This window comes from Eurosta solidaginis, chromosome 2 (assembly GCF_040869045.1).
Source record: "Eurosta solidaginis isolate ZX-2024a chromosome 2, ASM4086904v1, whole genome shotgun sequence".
Lineage (NCBI taxonomy): Eukaryota > Metazoa > Arthropoda > Insecta > Diptera > Tephritidae > Eurosta > Eurosta solidaginis.
In genome coordinates this window covers 279,745,040-279,768,033 of record NC_090320.1, presented here as the reverse complement: position 1 = coordinate 279,768,033, position 22,994 = coordinate 279,745,040, and the positions used below count along the sequence as shown (strand labels likewise).

The following is a 22,994-nucleotide window of genomic DNA, read 5'->3' as shown; positions in this document are numbered from 1 at the left end:
ATTTCTCGAACGCTTTCTTCCACTGAGCAGAACTATGCAACAAACGAAAGTGAGATGTTAGCTATTGTGTGGGCATTGAAAGCGTTGAGACATTATTTGTATGGTACAAAAAATGTAAGGATATTTACTGACCATCAGGAAAAAAACGCAAATACAAAAATGAAAAGATGGCGTCCATTTTCGCAGAATTTTCTCGAACATTTCATTATAAGCCTGGAAAAGAGAACAAAGTAGCTGATGCTCTTTCAAGACAGTATATTAATAACCATACCATTACTTTGGAAACAGTGCATAGTGATGAATCTTCAACAGATGTAATTGATACTGTTAATTATTATTATTATTTATTTATTATTACGGCGTTTTAAGCCTAAAACTTAGATTATTACAATTTGTAAGTTGTTATGGAATCGCATTTTCGGTGGAAGCAGTAAGGAAGGCGGTCGGCATGATGTGTTGGTGCACAGTGGCTAGTCATTGTCGGCTGGGGCGGGTCCTTGCCAACCTTACTGTTCCTGCGCCATAATCAGAAAAAAACTCATATCATGCCTATCAAAATAAAAAGCTGTCAAAATCAAAAACCCTGACAGAAGCGCAGAGACCGACTCAAAATGCCTATAAATTCAACCTAAAACAACATCCGGCCGAACCGGATGTCACGGACAGACCGTTAACATTCAAAATTTAAAATCCAAAAAGAAATAACCGCAAAAAAAAAATTTACCGAACCGGACATGGCCGGTTACTAACGCCGAAATGCAAAAAAAAAAAACGCTGAAAATTAAAATAAGAAAAACAAAAAGGGCCGAATATAACTTGGGGGCGCCGCGGGTGTTGTTGCGACGCCCGGTGCATATCCCACCCTCAAAACCATGGCCACCGACGCACCTAAATTTCGGTGGCCCCTTACCTGCTAACCCTACGTGCCTTCTAAATGATTGCGATAGCCAGCATTCCCATTTTAAATTACAAAATTTATTCAAAATTCATTATTAATATACTGTTGTTAAATCTTTTCTTTGAAAAATCATTGGATTATTAGCTAAATTTCTAATATAAACTATACTCTCTAACAACAAAGGTATTCAAATTAATTTGCTTATATTTTGTTAACAAAAAATATATATATAGTTCTGTTTTGGTTATTATCATAAGGGGTTGCCCTTAAAGTACATTGTTACAATAATCACTTATTATCTGTTTTTTTTCCACTTACAAAAATTATTATGTTGTTATAGTAGAACCAAAGAGCGTGGGAGCATTGTAGAGTCGTTCATTCTCCACAGAGTGGGACGGCTGCACCAGGAATACACCATACGTTTTGCTCCTGCTTCGTTTTCACCATATGGATTAAAAAAGTCATGAGGCTGGGCATTCATGCAATTTTAGTGATGTAAATTGCATGGCGCCAGCGCCAATGCGGTGCCAGCTCATTGACGCAATGACCCCAAGCGAATTTTTTACGCTACTTAGTAGTGAGTGCGTAGTACATTTCACTTGCGCTATTGAATGAAACGATTTTTGTGTTTCAGGCACGAGTTTGGTGTTATTGGCGCTACTGGCAATGATGACACTGCTCTGATGACAGTAGCGCTGGTAATTCAGCTTTTGAATCCGAGAAAAAATTTATGACCCGTGTAAATTATTATGGCTTTGGCTATTATTGGCTATGACTTTGAACTAAATAAATGCTGCGGACATAACAACCGGAGTCATTTTTGAGTTTTATATTTTAGATTTAATGCACAATTAATATGGGTGTGTTTTAGCAGCCAAATAATAACAGTTATTGCTAAAGTGCTGCTTAGTTGATGGAATGTCGCTAATTTACTAGAATCCCCACATCTGCTCAAATGTTGCTGAAGAACGTTATCCGCTGTCATAAAAAGTAGCACTGCTGCAGCTCGAATACACCCTATATCGAGAAAGTAACAAATAGACAACTTAGCTTTTTTTTACAAATCGCTTGGCTGAGATTTTCATTTGTTGATTTAACTTAAGCTGTTATGCCAATATTTTTCAGCCAGCTTATTTTCAAATAGGTAATTTTTCCAAAGGCAAAATAAATTACAAAGTTAAACAGCCTTATAAAATCAGCTATGTTGAGGCGGACAGCATAGCAAAAAGTATGGTGAATTCCTGGTACAGCCGTCCCACAATTTCCACAAAGCTTTAGAACTCTACAATGTACCATCTTATATTTAGAGAGTTTTTGGTAGAACCAAAGAGCGTAGATTAATAAGAGGGAGCATTGTAGAGTCGTTCATTCTCCACAGAGTGGGACGGCTGCACCAGGAATACACCATACGTTTTGCTCCTGCTTCGTTTTCACCATATGGATTAAAAAAGTCATGAGGGTGGGCATTCACGCAATTTTAGTGATGTAAATTGCATGGCGCCAGCGCCAATGCGGTGCCAGCTCATTGACGCAATGACCCCAAGCGAATTTTTTACGCTACTTAGTAGTGAGTGCGTAGTACATTTCACTTGCGCTATTGAATGAAACGATTTTTGTGTTTCAGGCACGAGTTTGGTGTTATTGGCGCTACTGGCAATGATGACACTGCTCTGATGACAGTAGCGCTGGTAATTCAGCTTTTGAATCCGAGAAAAAATTTATGACCCGTGTAAATTATTATGGCTTTGGCTATTATTGGCTATGACTTTGAACTAAATAAATGCTGCGGACATAACAACCGGAGTCATTTTTGAGTTTTATATTTTAGATTTAATGCACAATTAATATGGGTGTGTTTGAGCAGCCAAATAATAACAGTTATTGCTAAAGTGCTGCTTAGTTGATGGAATGTCGCTAATTTACTAGAATCCCCACATCTGCTCAAATGTTGCTGAAGAACGTTATCCGCTGTCATAAAAAGTAGCACTGCTGCAGCTCGAATACACCCTATATCGAGAAAGTAACAAATAGACAACTTAGCTTTTTTTTACAAATCGCTTGGCTGAGATTTTCATTTGTTAATTTAACTTAAGCTGTTATGCCAATATTTTTCAGCCAGCTTATTTTCAAATAGGTAATTTTTCCAAAGGCAAAATAAATTACAAAGTTAAACAGCCTTATAAAATCAGCTATGTTGAGGCGGACAGCATAGCAAAAAGTATGGTGAATTCCTGGTACAGCCGTCCCACAATTTCCACAAAGCTTTAGAACTCTACAATGTACCATCTTATATTTAGAGAGTTTTTGGTAGAACTTATTTTTGAGTGTAACCAAAGACTCTATAAATATAAGATGGGACATTGTAGAGTATTAAAGCTTTGTGGAAATTGTGGGACGGCTGTACCAGGAATTCACCATACTTTTTGCTATGCTGTCCGCCTCAACATAGCTGATTTTATAAGGCTGTTTAACTTTGTAATTTAAGTTGCCTTTGGAAAAATTACATATTTGAAAATAAGCTGGCTGAAAAATATTGGCATAACAGGTTAAGTTAAATCAACAAATGAAAATCTCAGCCAAGCGATTTGTAAAAAAAGCTAAGTTGTCTATTTCTTACTTTCTCGTTATAGGGTGTGTTCGAGCTGCAGCAGTGTTACTTTTTATGACAGCGGATAACGTTCTTCAGCAACATTTGAGCAGATGTGGCAATTTCCCGCGTTCGTTGAACGAAATGTTGACCAATCTATTGATCATCTCTAGGAAATTAGCGACATTCCATCAACTAAGCAGCACTTTAGCAATACTACTGTTATTATTTGGCTGCTCAAACACACCCATATAAATTGTGCATTAAATCTAAAATATAAAACTCAAAAATGACTCTGCTTGTTATGTCCGCAACATTTATTTAGTTCAAAGTCACAGCCAATAATAGCCAAAGCCATAATAATTTACACGGGTCATCAATTCTTTCTCTGATTCAAAAGCTGAACTACTAGCGCTACCGTCATCAGCTCAGTGTCATCATTGCCAGTAGCGCCAATAACACCAAACTCGTGCCTGACACACAAAAGTCGTTTCACACAATAGCGCAAGTGAAATGTACTACGCACTCACTACTAAGTAGCGTCAAAAATTCGCTTGGAGTAATTGCATCAATGAGTTACCATTGAGCTGGCACCGCATTGGCGCTGGCGCCATGCAATTTACATCACTAAAATTGCGGGAATACTCAGGCTCATGACTTTTTTAATCCCGATGGTGAAAACGAAACAGGTGCAAAATGTATGGTGTATTCCTGGTGTAGCCGTTCCACTTTGTGGAGAATGAACGACTCTACAATGCTCCCTCTTATTAATCTACTCTCTTTGGTGTAACATAATACCAAATTGGTATAATGCGAATGCGCATAGTATAATGATAATAATACCTAATATGTACTAAGAAGAGTGTTTACAAAAGCAATAAAGATGAAATTGCGATAGCAATATGTATTACGTGCACGTATATTACTTTCGTCTTGTTGTTCGAAAGATATTGGGGATTCATATATATATATATATATATATATATATATATATATTGCATTTGTATGATATAAGAAAAAAAATTAAATTGAAATCCTTTTGCCAATTCGTGCATAATCGACGAATGGCTGCTGTCGCACAAAAAAATTTTCTTTAAATTTATGGTTGAGCTCCAAAAATGAATCGCTTAAACGTTTCACGTGATAAAGACGGCTTATTATCAATAAAATTTATAGAGCCAACTTCAAACATTTTAAAGCGACAAAATATATTATTAAAATGATAAAAAAGATGTATGCCCTTTTTGTAAAGCTAATGTTTAGGTAGGTATTATGTAAATTGAATTATACTCGTAAATTGCTGAATACATTTTTAGTTATATTTACAGAGTTTTGTTCAATATAATGTATATAAGATGCATTCTCAAATAAACAGAGTATGTTTGAATTAGTTTTGAGCGTTTTAACAGGTAATTGCTGCTTAACCTGACTGAGACAAAACTGCCTGTTTATTTGTGAACAAACCTTTAAAATGTGTAAATAATTTTGTATATTAAACTGTTGTTGCATTATTTAATATCTTTTCAAGTTGCAAAACATAAGTGTTCATGTAATAATTATTTTGGTTAGATAATTAATACAAGCTAAACTTAAATAGTGGAAATCATTTATGTGTATTTTTTTCTTCCCACTCCAACCTAGTATGTTTGCATGTAGTATGTATGTAGTGTATTTAATGAAATAAATATGAACGAACAAAACAATTTTATATAGGTAAATTTAAAAACTAGTTTTAAATACAACTTTAGCTTGGCGTTCCAAGCGCCATTTTTTTTGCTTTTTCATTCAAATCAAAATTTTATATTTTCTTTATTTTTTTTTTGGAACGAACTCACCCAAGTCAGGTTGCAGGCCATTGGTGTTGGCTCTGCCGTTGTCGTTGCAGGTTGGTGTTGGTACTGTTGGTGGTTGTTGCGCTCTGGTCCGAGGTAATCGAATGAACCTGGTGGCGATAAAGCTTCGTGCTGAGCTTTACAATCTGGATAACTTGGTAATTTTGGCGTTAATTGTATTACGCGGCAGAGTACTGCTGGCCCTGGAGGCGGAATTGGTGTCGGACGCTTTTTCCAAAGGTGGTAGTGTACCTCGTAAACGTAGAGAAAGGGGTTTATTCTCGGATACCAATGGTTCTCATCAACAATTAGTTTAGTGCGGTCCGAATCCGAATCGGAATCACTAGAATTTTCCTCACTAAGTGTGACTGTGAAACGCCGACCTACTTCACTGGATATTATATACGTTGAGCTTGCGTTAACACGACACCACCGTGATAAGGTTTACTACCACCTGTTTGTTCTTCTAGTAGTTGGGCTAAGGAATCGGCCTGCAATTCATCGTTGCAGTCTATTGGTTCTTCCACAATGCTCGCTTGAGTACGTGCACAGCCGGCTAGGGTGTTTGGCGATTAGTTAAATATACGTGGGGATGTGCAGTTGATGTAGCAATAGTGCTAATAAAGCAGTTGGCGCCTTGCTGTTGAAGTTGTGCCAACAGATGTTACACGATCCTTTTTTTTTTATCGCCGGGCCGCCACAAATTTAGCTGCAGTAAAATCACAATTCTTCTTCCTTTTTCTTCTTGCCGGAAACTCATGGCAATTTTCGCTAGTGATCGCCGGTCTGTTTTTTTCTTGTTTTCCGATACTATTTTATCGCAACTTTCGCCCCATCACCAGTCACTAGGTGTGTGTGCGCGAACACGCTCCCAAGTGGACCGTAACCGTAGACCATAACAGCAGACCATAACAAAGTACATTATAATAGTAATCGGATTTCTAAAATTTGGGCTGCCGGAATGCATGCGATTTCCATCAGCACGGGAACTGGCGATCCCAACGGGCGATTACTGGAGTAATCTTATTGAGAGGTTGGAAAGAACGTGTTCGCAATCCTGCCCTACTCCAAGACTTATGAATACATATGTAGTTTAATTATTTATGTTTTTCGGAATGCATTTGATTCCGATCAACACATATGACTCGGATCTCAGAGTTATAAGGCACTTTTATTGGGAGGTTGGAAAGAACGTTTTTCCAATCCTATCCTGTTTCAAAACTTAAAATTACCCAGGGGCGTATTACGTTTTACGATCCGTGGTCGAAACTCATTTTTTAAATCACAATATCTCCGAAATGGTGGATCGGATTAATGGCATATTCGAACTAGCGACAAATAGTACTCGTTAGATCCATACGTATTATAATTTTTGGAAAAAGCTTTACAGTTGCATAGTTATCGCTTGAGTGAAAATGGTTTTCAGTCACTGATCGTAACACGTAATACGGGCCCAGTTTTGTTATTTATGCTGTCGGAATGCATTTGATTCCTATCAACACAAAAGCTAGCAGCTCAGCAAAATGAGTGCCCTGTTAACCAATTTAGAAATCAAATTGTTTTAACAAAAGGACGATCTTTTATTAAAACTTCTAAAGTTGTTTTTAACAAATTTATACGCCATACTATTGTTTTTGATTCTGTTGAAAATTTGTTATTGTGTTTAAAAGTCGTTATCCTAGTAGCACTAATGCTATTCACTGCGATCTAGAAACTTTGGCGGAAGTTCACAATCATATAGTTTCTTCATTTCCAGGTATAAAATTTAGGCATACTGAATTGCTTGTAATAGATTTGACAAATAAAAATGATCAGCTTGAAGTTATAACTGCTGAACATAATCGAGCCCACCCTTGTTTACTTGAGAATGTTAAGAAATTATTAGTGACTATCATTTTCCTGATATTAAAAAACTTTAAAATCAATTATTACAAACTGTAAAACATGTTTGGAGAATAAATATCAGCGAAAGCCCTCTAACCTAGTAATTGGGAGGACTCCAATACCAAATTATCCTGGTGAAATCCTACATCCTGATATTTTCATAACACATAAACAGTTTTTCTTAACTTGCGTAGATAAATTTTCAAAATTCGCTGTTGTTAAACCAATTGCGTCTCGATCTACTTTGGATATAAAAGATGCTTTACTTGAAATTTTATTAGTCTTCAAAAACACGAAAATAATTGTTTCAGACAATGAAAAGAATTTTCAGTCAAATTTTATAAAAACTTTGTTAAGGGATAATTTTTCAATAGAGCAATTTTTTATTCCCACACTTTGAATGTTCAGGTTGAGAGGTTTCACTCAACATTAATGGAAATATCTCGTTGCATTAAAAAGCAACAGCAGTAAAATGAGACAGTGGACCTTATTTTGTTGGCAACAAATAAATATAATAATAGCATTCATTCAACAATTAACTCTAAACCATTTGAAATTTTTCAAAATTGTTCGGCTAGTGAATTAAGTAAGGTTCGGGAGAGATTATTTAAGGTTCAGGAAGAGACTTTAGAAAGATGCAATAAAGATAAAACAATGACATCATATGAACCTGAAATCAAATGAACCTGGGGAAAAAGTTTTCGTAAGGAGAAATAGGCGACTAGGAAATAAATTTGATAAAATATTTATTGAAAAAGTAATTGAAAAGGACCTTGGTACATCAGTTTTAATCGAACGAAAAAAGATTCATAAAAGCAATCTAAGATGCGAAGAAACATATTAAATTTTTTTAGTAAAATTTCATATTAGTTTTGATCAGGGTTTGAAAATGCTGAACTAATTTTCAGTATTACAAAATTGCTTGAATTTAAATTTGAAAAATATTTCAGCAACAGAAAAAAGCAAAGCAAACAAATTTATTTTTTTTTTACATTTTACTTCAGATAAAAAACTTGACTATTTTACTGTGCTTTGAAGCTATAAGTATTTCATGATCAATTATTTTTAAGCATAGCGAAACGATACAAGGTGGCAGCATGGTGACATACCTACAAACATAGATAAACATTTCATGTACTTTGTTTTTGTAAATTCGATGGACAAATGTCAAAATCGTACTGCGCCGAAAGTTGATGTAACAAATTAAATAAAAAAAGTTTAAAATCAGCTGTCCCATGCTGCCACCTTGTATCGTTGCGCCATGTTTTTAAGTAAACATTTTTCAGTTTTTTGACAGCCGAAATTCTGGTTTCGAATTACTTGCTCAAAATAATAAAAGTAAATTTTTTTTTATTATTTCAGCAGAAATATTTGATTTTCAAAGGGACATACAACCAATTGTACGATGTATTGATCGTAATAGGCTTCATCTACGAGTAGGTATTTCCTGTTTTTGTTGTTTTAACCCCCGACACATATATATATATACGCATGCTTCTTCTGAACAAAAAGACAAACACGTACGTACAAAATCTGCACCTCCACCGGTAGCTTGGTATATCTACTGGAGTCATTCGGGTTTTTTTTCCGGGACCAAAGCATAGCATTTCAATCTAGCATGGCTCAATTTCTCGCGGATCGTTCAAAATTTGTCATACAATGAGTAGCTCCTTGTGGAGAGACTGTCATTCATTCGGTCCTAGAGACTAGCACTGCCGCATCTACCGAAGAAGTACATATTTATAAAACGGGCACATATATGTCACATGCAAAACGCGATGTTTTAGGCTAACCTCTAACCTCCTTTCTGTTCACAACCAAGAGCGATTCACGCCGCGTTTAAGCGCACCTCCGTTCCTTCCTCATCTATTAGCACCAAAGCTGGTCGGATAGCCAGACAAAATTCTCGTTTGTTGCTAGCGCTAAAAGGCGCCTGAAGTTAAGAGATACAATCTCACAAGCTCGAAATGCCCGACCACCAACATTTCCGGCACAAACATTCATCTGAGACAAGATCATAAGATGACTCAAACCATGTGCACCGTATGTCAACGATAAAGACACTCCCCGAAGGCCAGAGCTTCGCCTGTTAAATATGAGTATGATGCACTCATATTTGTAACAGGATTACCTGTTACACCGAAGGACCTGGGTTAAAATACCTAGAAAATCAACATCAACATCAACATCGCCCTTTAGCAGTAGGCTCGCAAATACTCAGTGTATTTCTGCTATGAAAAGCTTTTCAGCGAAAATACAACTTCCTCGCAGATGCCGTGCGGAATGGGTTTAAACAACGCAGATTGAAAGAGAAGCTCGGTCTAAATCTCCGCGAAGGTATATCGTGCCTTATGTTGATTTTTTTAGGGGACATTGTTTCATGGTCGTCAGAATAAGTGCAATAGTATACATGGCCCAATAAGCCGTTGCCACGCCAGTTTTTCAAATTTGTAAAATACGTAATTTAAGTCATCATTACGAGGATGTTCCCCTTAATTTTTAAGATTGCAGCTCTTCGTAAGTTACACAGATATCTTATATGTATATGCTTGTATTTTTATACTCAGCATGCTTTGCACACAGAGTATATTAACTTTGATTGGATAACGGTTGGTTGTACAGGTATAAAGGAATCGAGATAGATATAGACTTCCATACATCAAAATCATCTGTATCGAAAAAAATTTGATTGAGCCATGTCCGTCCGTCCGTCCGTCAGTCCGTCTGTCCGTTAACACGATAACTTGAGTAAATTTTGAGGTATCTTGATAAAATTTGGTATGTAGGTTCCTAGGCAGTCATCTCAGATCGCTATTTAAAATGAACGATATCGGGATATAACCACGCCCACTTTTTCGATATCGAAAATTTCGAAAAATCGAAAAAGCACGATAATTACTAAAGACGGATAAAGCGATGAAACTTGGTAGGTGGGTTGACCTTATGACACAAAACAGAAAATTTATAAAATTTTAGACAATGGGCGTGGCACCGGCCACTTTTAAAAGAAGGAAGATATCATGATGAATTTTGGAGGGAACGTTACTGCTATTACTGTATGTGTGCTAAATAAAAATTAGCTAAATCGGATGAAGAAAACGCCCACTTTAAAAAAAAAAATTTTTTAAGTCAAATTTTAACAAAAAATTGAATATATTTACAGTATATAAGTAAATTATGTCAATATTCAACTCCAGTAATGATACGTTGAAACAAAATACAAAAATAAAAGAAAATTTAAAAGTGGGGTGGCTCCGCCATTTTTCATTTAATTGGTCTAGAATACTTTTAATGATATAATTCGAATAAAAATTTACCAGTCCTTGTGAAATTTGGTAGGGGCATAGATTCTATGACGATAACTGTTTTCTGTGAATATGGGCGAAATCGGTTGAAGCCCCCAGTTTTTATACACAGTCGACCGTCTGTCCTTCCAATGGGCCGTTAACACGATAACTTGAGCAAAAATCTTCACTAAACTTAGTTCACGTACTTACCTGAACTCACTTTATCTTGGTATAAAAAATGGCCGAAATCCGACTATGAACACGCCCATTTTTTCGATATCGAAAATTACGAAAAAAAAAAATGCCATAAGTCTATACCAAATATGAAAAAAGGGATGAAACATGGTAATTTGATTGGTTTATTGACGCAACATTTTACCTTAAAAAAAAAATTTGTAAAATGGGTGTGACACCTACCATATTAAGTAGAAGAAAATGAAAAATTTCTGCAGGGCGAAATCAAAAGCCCTTGTAATCTTGGCAGGAATACTGTTAGTGGTATTACATATAAAAATAAATTAGCGGTACCCGACAGATGACGTTCTGGGTCACCCTGGTCAACATTTTGGTCGATATCTCGAAAACGCCTTCACATATACAACTAAGGGCACTCCCTTTTAAAACCCTCATTAATAATTTGATACCCATATTTATGGCGATATCCCGAAATGGCGTCCACCTATAGAACTATGGCCCACTCCCTTTTAAAGTGCTCTTTAATACCTTCCATTTGATACCCATGTCATACAAAACACATTCCAGGGTTACCCTAGGTTCATTTTCCTACATGGTTATTTTCCCTTAGTTTGTCTCAACAGCTCTCAGCTGATTATGTAATGTTCGGTTACACCCGAACTTAGCCTTCCTTACTTGTTATAGAGAAAGTGGACGTAGTTGTCTGCCGATTGTATTTTTTTTTTTTTTTGAGCACTTCCTCCTTGAATAGGAAATCTGAAGATATTGCTCCCGACTTGAAGGCAATATATCAATTAGGTATTTAAATATCGAAAAATCAATTTACAGGATATATTTGATATACATACATATAAAAACTCTGCGTGGCTATATACAGATTACGGCCACTTCTTGTAGGAACCTTACTCGTGTTCGAAAGTAGCTGCATGACAAATTTCATTACAACAATTAGCAACAAACGAGAATTTTGTCTGGCTATCAGCCCAGCTTTGGTGCTAATAGATGAGGAAGGAACGGAGGTGCGCTTAAACGCGGCGTGAATCGCTATTGGTTGTGAACAGAAAGGAGCCATACATATTTTAAAGAAATCGCGTTGACAACAAGTATTAGGGGTTAGCCTAAAACAACGCGGTTTGCATGTGACATATATGTGCCCGTTTTATAAATATGTATTTCTTCGGTAGATGAGGCAGTGCAAGTCTCTAGGACCGAATGAAAGTCAGTCTCTCCACAAGGAGCTACTCATTGTATGACAAATTTTGAACGATCCGCGAGAAATTGAGCCATGCTACATTGAAATGCCATGATTTGGCCCCGGAAAAAACCCCGGAGGTTAAAACAACAAAAACAGGAAATACATACTCGTAGATGAAGGCTATTACGATCAATACATCTTACAATTGTTTGTATGTCCCTTTGAAAATTAAATATTTCTGCTGAAATAATACAAAAAAAATTTACTTTTACTTATTTTCAGCAAATAATTCGAAACCAGAATTTCGGCTGTTAAAAAACTGAAAAACGTTTACTTAAAAACATTGCGCTACGATACAAGGTGGCAGCATGGGACAGCTGATTTTAAACTTTTTTATTTAATTTCTTACATCAACTTTCGGCGCAGTGCGATTTTGACATTTGTCCATCGAATTTACAAAAACAAAGTACATGAAATTTTTATCTATGTTTGTAGGTATGTCACCATGCTGCCACCTTGTATCGTTCCGCTATGCTTAAAAATAATTGATCATGGAATACTTAAAGCTTCAAAGCACAGTAAAATATTCAAGTTTTTTTCTGCTGACTACAGCTCGCGTCCATTCAAGTAACATCTAAAGGAAAATGAAAACAAAAATTTATTTGTTTGCTTTGCTTTTTTCTGTTGCTGAAATATTTTTCAAATACAAATGTAAGCTGTATACAAAAATTCCAAACGATAAAAAACTCATTGCTGGTAAAGCCAAAAAGTTGTAAATTTTACTATTTTTCAGTAAGCAATTCAAACCCTGGTTTTGATTGTAATATCAATTTTGAATATTTACTTGTATTTAATTATGTTGTTTAATGGATTCTTGTTGTTAAATTGTGAATTTTAAGTTATTATGTCTTATGATATTTCAAACGCTGTAGTCATATAGTAGAATTAATCCTATTAACTCAAACGAGGACGTTTCATATTAAAAAGGGGGAGTAGTTAAGGTATTCTACTGTATGGCTTTGGTGTGAAACAGTTTTCTTTTTTTTTGATTAGTTTGAAAATGTAAAATGAAAACTTTTGAAATTTCCTGCAGAATAAAATTATTACTGAACAACAAAAGATCATTTTAAAAATTTTTATAAAATTATTATTTTAAATAACAGAAAATTGCTTTCATTAATTTCAAATTAAAGACAAATTACATAACATAATTCGGATATACAAACTATATTTATTTCAAAGTTACATTTTAACAACCATAAATATATGGAAGTATCTAAAGTTACAAATAAATTACGGACGCGTTGGCATAGTGAAGTGGAATATGCTAAATTTCTCAAAACTTCAATTATTGTATACTCTGTCTTTTTATCAAGAATATTTCGAATGCCTTCTTTTCTCTTTTGATATACTTTTTTAGGTTTTGTTGCATTTTCAGTACTCATTAAGTTGATTTTATTAAGAAAAGCTTATGGTTTGTTGTGCATATTTAGGTTTACCGTTAGCTCGCATATATGTATTTAGTTGGAGCATTTATGTATGTACATGAATAACCCTGTGAAAAGCAGAAAGAAAAATACTTCCTACGAAACAGTAAATGTATACAAAACATGTCGAAACAATGTAATGAATGATGTGTAAAATTCGCGCGAATTGACACATCATTCATTACATTGTTTCGACATTTTTTTCTTCGTCATTTTATTTTTCGAAATTTTAATTTTCAACATTTTTGGTTTTCGACAATTTCTTTTTCGACATTTTTAGTTTCGACATATCGTACCAGACCCGAGATGGAACGATCCTCCCATACTTCCAATCGAAATGCCCTCAGCGAGAACCGCCAGTCTCCACTTGATTACCGTGTCCCTTGCCAATTATACCGTCCCGAGTAAAATTTCGCGCTTCTCCTGGTTAAGTTCCGAGCTTGATATCAATTCGAATTTGGTCTTCGCCTGGTTTCGGTTTTCAGTTCGGTTTAATTACCCCCTAGTTTCGGTTTCGGCTGCTGTATGGTTTCTATTTAGGTTTCATGACCATAAGCAAACTCCAAGCAGTACCCAAATAATACTGAAACTGCCCTAAACCGATTCTGAACTATCCAAACTAAGCCTTTACCTAATTCCAAAATAGTTTCGGAATATTTTTCAGTTCGAAAGTAATTATTAGAGTTGTCACGAATATTCGGCAACTATTCGGTATTCGGCCTATTCGGCCACTTCTTTTGCTATTCGGTATTCGGCCGAATAGTACGTATTATTACCAAATCATGTAAAAAAGACAAGTTATATTACTCTAAATTATGCATTTATTTCCAAATTACAACACTTTAGTATTTAAAATTCATCAGTGGTAAGTTATGATGGATAAAAACAAGCTTTTCAGCATCTTTGGGTAGCAAACGATTACGCTTTTCATCGTAAATGTTACCAGCCTCAGAAAATAACCTCTCACTATACACGCTACTTCCAGGAGAAGAAAGATAAACTTTAGCAAATTTCGAAAGGTTTGGGTATTGTTTTTCGTTTACTAACCACCACTTGTAAGGATCGGCCTTCCGATCTAGGCGAACTGTTTTCAAATAAAAATCCAACTCGTTTGCCACAGCATTCTTCTCCCCGTCCTCCTTATCATTAGCATTTCGCATATTATCTGTAGCGACTTCCTCAAAGCAGTTCCAGAAACTGTCGTGTATTTCAGTAGTCCTATCATTTTCATTCAAGTTTCCTTTCTTATGAACTGGAGAAGAATCGTCATCGGTACTACTAGATTCATCACAACTAAGATTCATCATAACTAACTCGCCCCGACAAGCATGTATTTCGTGCCGAATATTCGGCGCTTCGGCCGACAGCGTTGCCGAATATTCGGTATTCGGCCAATTCACTATTCGTGGCATCTCTAGTAATTATCACGAATGGATCCTAACGTAATCTCGCAATAGTTCAGAGATGATTCTGAAAACAGTCCAGGGGCCCTATTCGCTAACTGTGAGTTTTAAAGTGTACATAAGAAATTGTGTAAACTTTGAAATTCCGATTCTGTAAAGCAAAACTGTGAACAAAAAAACTCACTGATAAAAACTTCGTGAGTTTTCTTGGCAGCCAGTGTACACTATTGTCACATTCAAAACTCATACGCACTGTTGCAGAATGACTTTTTTGTTTTCATGGCGTTTGATGAATATTTTCTCACTGACATAAGACTTTTACATTCAGCGCTCATTCAGCAAAACAATGTGCACAATAATTAACAGAATCGTATGAAAATTTAAAGTGTAAATTGTGTGTGCAAATGAGTTTTCAATGAGTGTACATTTTTCCGTTTTTCACAGTTAGAGAATCATGAAATTGTTCCGAAATAATACCAAAAATAACCCCCAAATTATAAAGTTTTGAAGTAGCACAGAAGTTATCCCTAAAACTTCTCCGAAATGATCCGGAAACTAATTCGTTCGTGATTGAGCCATAAGCCAAGCATCTGAACATTCAGACATCCATACCCTCAAATTATGATACTGATAACATAAGTAACGAGATAAAAAAAAGGCAATAAAATGGTTATAGTAAAGTATCTCACTTGTATCTCCGATGGTTCTTCCCACGATTTTTGAGGCCGCACAAATCCCATCAAGCGCGCCAACATTTCACCTTCCAACTTTTGCTCGTATTGCGTGGCAGGCGGCGGCGAGCCAAAGTCGACCATTGTTGCATTAACAATTGCCACGAAATCGGGCATTGACAAATTAACGGGATGATGATATTTAATATACGTCAATCCTGGACGCTTATCATTACTCGTACATTGTGAGGGGTGACGTATTTCCGTACCCTTCTCTCCCCACCAACCCGGACTTCGCGATGGCGTGTCCTCACCACAAATACCATAATTATCATCACGATGATGACATTTAGCATTTTGAACACACCAAGTACATTCATTTAGCCCCAATTTACTAGCAACCGAAAAGTAATGATCTGTATCAGCATGCCATTGTGTGCCATGTACTAAACATGAATGACAATCACCAAGCGATGGACATATACCGGGACATCGTGTTGTTTGCAAATTTGTTGTACAATTTGCGCCAATCGTACGACCATAACAACTACTATCAGCTGAACACCAACCACATTCTGGATTCGATAAGCATGCTGTATGAGATGTATGAAAACGGCAAGACATTTCTGGATTATAACCATGATTTTGTACACGCAACACTTGCGGTAATTCGTAAGCGAAAAGATCAGCATTCACATTACCATGATAACCACCAACAATCAATAGTGTATTATTACGTCTTAGTGCGGCAGCATGTGCGAATACGCCTTGTTTCTTTGGATACAAACTTTCATCAGCCGTTACAACTTGATTAATCCAAATATGACAGCTCAAATGATACCAATACATTTGATTGTCATAGCAAATTTCATCTTTATTGTGGCGATGCGTATAACCACCAAAAACAATCATATAATTGCCTGATATAATAGCGGAATGAAAAGCGCGTTCATGAGGAATGTTTGTATCACGTAAGGCAGTGCGTGGGTATAGAATTTCAGTCCAGTATAATTTATCTAACTGGAATGCGAAAATGCGATCGGAAAGCTTGGAGAAACGTGCTAGGCTTGACATGATACCACCGAAAACAATTAAAGAATTTGTGTCACTATAATAAACAGTGCTGTGTGCAGCGAGACGTACATCCAATGATTTACCACCGCGGGGATGTACAAATTCCCATTGGCCATCATCATAATACAAAAGATCATCAACATTCGCTTGGTTTTTATAGTTAGCACCATCTTCATCAGTTGTGCGTTCCTGTTGCTGGCGCTTTGCGTAAATTGGTAAACGTATTCGATATATTCTAGAAATTTATGTAAGTATATATCTTAATTTATACTTTAGTGATTAAACTTTATATTTAAATTTCTTACTTTGATGAAAATTCTCCAGACTCCAAACTCCCGCCAAACAAATATAAATATTCACCTGCCAATGTGAGCGTATGGCGCGCAACTTTTGGTGGTATCAATTTGGATTTTGTTGCCCACTGTTTCCATTTGCCACCACTTTCGGTACTATTATAAAACCATAAGTCATTGAAAAAACTACCATCAGCACCTTTGCCGCCATATATTACGAAGCCGCCTGAATTTAACAAAAATAAATAAAAAGAATACTTCAAAAGCTGGAAGGATTTAAAAAACTATTCATAGAATAACTGTTCTAGATATAATCCTAAAAAGAATTCTGAAATGATCTAGAAATCAATTTCGAAATAGCCCCAAAATTATCCCTTCGAAAAATATTAATCACAAACGAAAAAATGTTGCAGATCGTTCATAAATGATTCGAAACCCAAAATAAACTTCAAAATAACTTCGAATAACTACGAATTAGTCCCGATATGATTCGCAAAACAATACCGAAATGGTTTTCAAATTATACTGAAACTATCCCGAAGTTAATATATAGGAGCCGAAAAATATTGCAGTCGAATTTTACTGTAATCACAGAATTGTACCGTTACTTGGATTGCATTTCACTTTCAATACATTTTTGATGGTACAATATACATACACACATATCGACCACATAAGTAGTCAAGTTATACTGACCCACATAATCACTTGAACTCAGCAGGAGTTCAACATCATATGTGCATGCTGACACACACGACACATATCTGTTTACATTTGTCAATCCGTCACATTGACTAACACACTTATCGATCAGTCACGCTGATCGACATATTTGTCTATTGGTATATTAACTGTCAAACTATTTACATGTGTACATAAATAGGTCACTATAATAATATGCTGACTGTCATTTATGCTATAGGAATATATGTACTTTTAGTTTGTAAGTATTATTGTAAATACATATTAGTACTGTAGAAATATTTTGGTATAAAAGAAAGCAATTTAAGAACAAAGTAGCAATTAAATTCGAATACTAAACAAAGGCTTTTCTATTTATTTGTTATTATACTTTTCGTTATTTAGTATACATCATGGCGATCCTTGCCAGTTTGATCATAAGTTAGCAGAACATTTGCCATACAAGCAAAACTGCTAGATGATCTCACTGAAGGAAGATCCTGCTAAAGATCTGAAAGGTCCTGGCAAGTTTTAGATTAAAAATATAAATTTTTCATCAATTGAATATTGAACAAAATTGTGACTGGCGGCATGCTCCTCCGACCACCGCCCAGCATAAGGAAGGGGAATATTAAATGAGATTGTGACTGGCAGCAGACGTGGTTAAACAAAGACAAGAAAAGACTGGCAGCAAGTTGGCGTAATTATTATAAGTATATTTAGATATTAGAAAAAATTTGGCAGCCTCACGGCCACTCAACCAGAAGCAGAAATTCTTGATTTCTGCTCAGGAAATTTTTGTACCACATTAAAAAATTAAAAAGTTAATAAACTGTTTAAACGTAACATTTTCTTTGAAAAATGGCACATATCCAGCCTAAAAATAGAAAAGTTTGAAGCCCATAGTGGGATAGAAAAGAAAATGAAATAGAAAAGAAAATGGCATAGAAATTAATTTTTAATCTTTTGTAAAATTAATTAAACAATGAAAAATAAACTGCACTTAGCTATTTATATTTTGAAAAAAAAATAAAAGAAAACATTTTTTTAAAGAAAACTTTTAAGTATCTAAATTAGAAATGTCAAAAATATCAAACAAATTTTTCTTTAAGAACGAAAAAATTTTTTTTTTAGAAATAAACCTTCACTTCGTTTTGTAACGTCGTCGCGTCAAGTTCGTTTTTCCCCACAACTCAAACGCGTGCTATAAAAGGACGCTATTCATGTGGTTGAGAAAAAAATGGCGGATAGTGCGGGAATCGAAATGACAAAAAATTAAATTAAAAACATTTAAAAAACTAAAAAATGTATCGTACTTGGAGTAAACCATTAAATCAGAATATATCCAAATATATAATAACCTCAGTTACGCAGAAACCTACGCACATGGTTCTGGCCTTACAGTATTGCCTGTGTGTTGGTGGAGCAACTGTACATCAATCTAAAGACAGCAAACTTCTGAATATATATGGATTAACACCAATAGAGGGATAACCTAGTGTTTTATTAAGCTTACGCTTTAACCATTTAACTAATAATCAAAAAAAAAAAGAAATAAACCTTTTTAAATAATAATTTTTATAATGTTAATCAAATAAGGAAAATTTACAAAAATCCTAAATAAAGTGGAATGCGTAAAATAAAGAATAAAATCAAAAATTTTATTAAAGGGACTAAACCTTTTGCACAAAAAAATAAGTAAAAGAAATTCCAAATTGTCTTGGTGGACATAAATTGCACACGGCATCATGATAGCGATAGCCGGATATTAATTAGGTAAAGAAAGCTCGGAAACAACAGAGAACAGGATAGTTAGATATTGTGACGAATATTAGCAACACTAAGGGATACTATCATCTCTAAGCCGATACTAAGCAGTCATTTGTAGGTAAATAAACAAATCAATCATTATGTCTACACATATGTACATGCAAGCAGCGGGGAGATACGCACAAGCACATGTCTATATCTGAGATACTCACAAAAGTATGCCATCATCAGCAGAGTAATACTCACATATCCACACGCATATGGCTATGCGAAAGACTATAAACTACAAATTCACATGCATATTTCTGAGATACTCACAAAAGTATACAATCTTCATCGAACTAGTAAATTCTAGAAGGAGAAACACCTAGAAATATGCGAACGAGGAAACCGAAGAGTATAAAAGCAGCACAAGCTGGGGCATAAGCAATCAGTTTGATTTAAGCACGCTATCAGTTGCGAAGTATAAGTGTTATTGTGAAGTATTTTCAAAGTAGTCTAAAGGTGCGTCCACATCAGTTATATAACTAATGTTATGTAACTTTTTTTCTGTTTTTATAGCAGGTTACATGTTACCAAGAGGTTGTCGGTAAAGATCAAAGGAATTAGATAACTTGGTTGTATAACAAGTTGCAATTGTTTTAAAAAAATTGTTATACAACTTTGCTATTTCGTTACCGGTGTGTACGTACCTTAATAAAGACCATTTTGCACTATTGAATATTGCAGTTATTTATTCAACAATTTAGCGATACGAACGTTAGTAGAAGGTGTAAAATAAGCGGAGTTTCCATAAATTTGTTACAATATGAACCACCAGCTGAGGTAGATACAAAAAATATTCCAAACATTCCAGATGTTTGGTTAGCAGTCCTAATCTGCGCATTCATGCTATTGATCATCACAAAATCTATAACGCTCAAAAATTATATGGAGCACAAATATAGGCAATTAAAAACCATTCAAGATTGTATATAAGAGTTCCAATTAAAGACAACATAAATATCATATCTAGTACTCTATTACATAAAGATTTTACCCTAATATTTAACACACAATCTGATCTTGAGGAACAGCAACCGAAAATAAACCTTTGAACAACAACCCTGAAAATTTATCAATCGACAGTAAAGGCAGCTTCATTAGCTCCATCTAAGTCCAATAGCAAATCAAAAATCTGCATAAATCCTTTGAATGCTCCAGATATCTTTAAATACATCAAAGATAGTCATGAAGCAATAGCAAAATTCATATTAAATACCACAGTAGTTCCTATGGAAGTTATCGAAGTAACACCCTTGAAGGCTTTCAATGTAGAAGATTTATACCACAGCCCCGATAACACAATAATTTTTCGCAAAATAATGCATGATTAAAAACCTTATGTCAGTGGAAATATTCAAACACTTAAAAATTACCACAAAATACTAAAGAACCAGCCCATAATAACAACAAAAATTGAGAAAGTCACAAAAGAACCTATATATATATATATAACTATATATATATAACTAACTCAGAACAACTGTGTTTTTACTTATTTTTCAAGTCCTAGATTGCCGGCATTTTTCAGTCTAGTCGAATATTGTCCTAAGTTAATAACTTCCTCAACATTCAGGTTGCTTGTATTTTTTTTTACGCTACCATTTTTCTATCTTTTGGGATGAAAATGAGAGTGACTGGTCTCATTATTGCAAATTTGTATAGCTCTTTATATATATATGTATATATATATATATATATATATATATATATATATATATATATCTAGGACTTGAAAAATAAGTAAAAACACAGTTGTTCTGAGGGATAAATTGGTGAAGAATAATAGAATTATACTGCAGTAGGCAAATTTAAAAATAAAGTAGGTACCCAAGTTCTCAAAGATCAAATAATTGCGTTAACTTTAGAAGTTATGCAGGTGATAAATCGCGATAAAAATTAAAATAATTCTTCAGAAATATCATGACGATTATGTATAGGCCGCCGCACAAATCGCATGACACATACGATCTAATAAAAATATTGCTGGAAAATATGAAACATATAAAGATATGAAAATTTTTGCATCCACTGTACCTTCCTTCTTAGGGGGGAGTAAATATAGTGTTAACTACTTTGTACTTTAATTTTTAAAACAAAATTACGTTTTTGTTTAAACTTGAAAATTGTTGAATACACTTCAAAAAAATTAAAATTCTAATTAGTATTAAAATATTGAAACTCAAAAATAAATAAAAATAAATTTTTAAAATAAAATAAATATTTGGTTTATTACCAAACCTACTTCCACTACTATAAGCTACCTTGCTCTTCCATCAATTACAGCTCCTAAATTCTCTGTATAATTAATTACAGATTTCCTATTTTATATGATCTTAGTTTAGTAGAACGCAAATAAAATGAAAAAAAAATATAAGGCGTTGCTTAGTAGATGTAGTTAAAGTAAGGAAATATAAATCATTTATCTTTATTATTTTTTAGAAATATTATAAATATAAGTTTGTCCGGTTTATGAAAACCTCGCCCTTTAGAGAGGTCATAATTTCAGGATCCCATTATCTAAAGATCCTTTATACCCAGTTAACTTTGATAGTAAAGATATACGGCCCGGTAGAATAGAAAATATCAATAAGAAAAATTTTTTATATTTAATTCAGTTAAAATAGAAAATTTTGATAAGAAAAATAATTTTAATATATGTAATCCTATAGAGTACAAAATATTGATAAGAACAACAATTTCACGTTAATACCACAGAATAGGAAATAGTAGTAAGACCAGTAAAGATAAGGAAATAATAATCCATAAGAATAGGCTTAAACTAATATAAAACCTTTAATAGTAACCAAATAACTTAACAAAGAAAAAAACAACAAACAACCTCACTATAAGCATTCCGCTTTACTCATCATTATAAATATGCACACAAGCAAAAGAAAAAAAAACAGCATTATATGTCCAAATATACAAAAAAGTCAGCATAATACACACATATGAAACCAATTAAAAAAAAAATACATAAACAAACCCATTACTTTCAGTATCAAGTTACTCCTATGTCTAAATTACAATTGAATACGAAGGACAATTAAAATTTTGTAAACTCAAGCAAACCTTAAGTGGTTCATTAAGTCGCTTGAATAGTCATATACAATTGTCGTCAATTATATATGACAATTCCCCTAAGGCGGGTTGTGTAGCGTTACTTGGAATGCGTTTCACTGTACATACACACATATTGAACACACAAGTAGTCAAGTTATACTGACCCACATAATCACTTGAACTCAGCAGAAGCTCAACATCATTTGTGCATGGTGACACACACGACACATATCTGTTTACATTTGTCAATCCGTCATATTGACCAACCCACTTATCGATCAGTCACGCCGATCGACATATTTGTCTATTGACTGTCAAACTGTGTACATAAATAGGTCACTATAATAATATTCTGACTGTCATTTATGCATTAGGAATCTATGTACTTTTAGTTTGTAAGTATTAGTGTAAATACGTATTAGTAATGTAGAAATATTTTGGTATAAAAGAAAGCATTTTAAGAATAAAGAAGCAATTATTTACGAACAATAATAAATATTTGTTATTATACTTTTCGTTATTTAGTATACATCAGAATACAAAAAAATTTTCACAATCACTTCCACTTCTAATCATTCGTTTTTTATATGATTTCCAATTATCAAAATTACAATCTACAATCACATCTG

At 34.4% G+C, this 22,994-nt stretch overlaps 1 protein-coding gene across 1 annotated transcript in view; it reads right to left on the bottom strand.

Annotated features, from left to right (window-relative positions):
* Window positions 1-22,994, bottom strand: part of Megf8 (multiple EGF like domains 8) — a 45,396-nt gene that overhangs the window by 15,590 nt on the left and 6,812 nt on the right. Inside the window, exons 5-6 of the mRNA XM_067768184.1 lie at window positions 16,819-17,032; window positions 15,458-16,748 (exon numbers count right to left, since the gene is read on the bottom strand). Coding sequence (XP_067624285.1) covers window positions 15,458-16,748; window positions 16,819-17,032 — 1,505 coding nt within the window. The remainder of the gene's footprint in view (window positions 1-15,457; window positions 16,749-16,818; window positions 17,033-22,994) is intronic.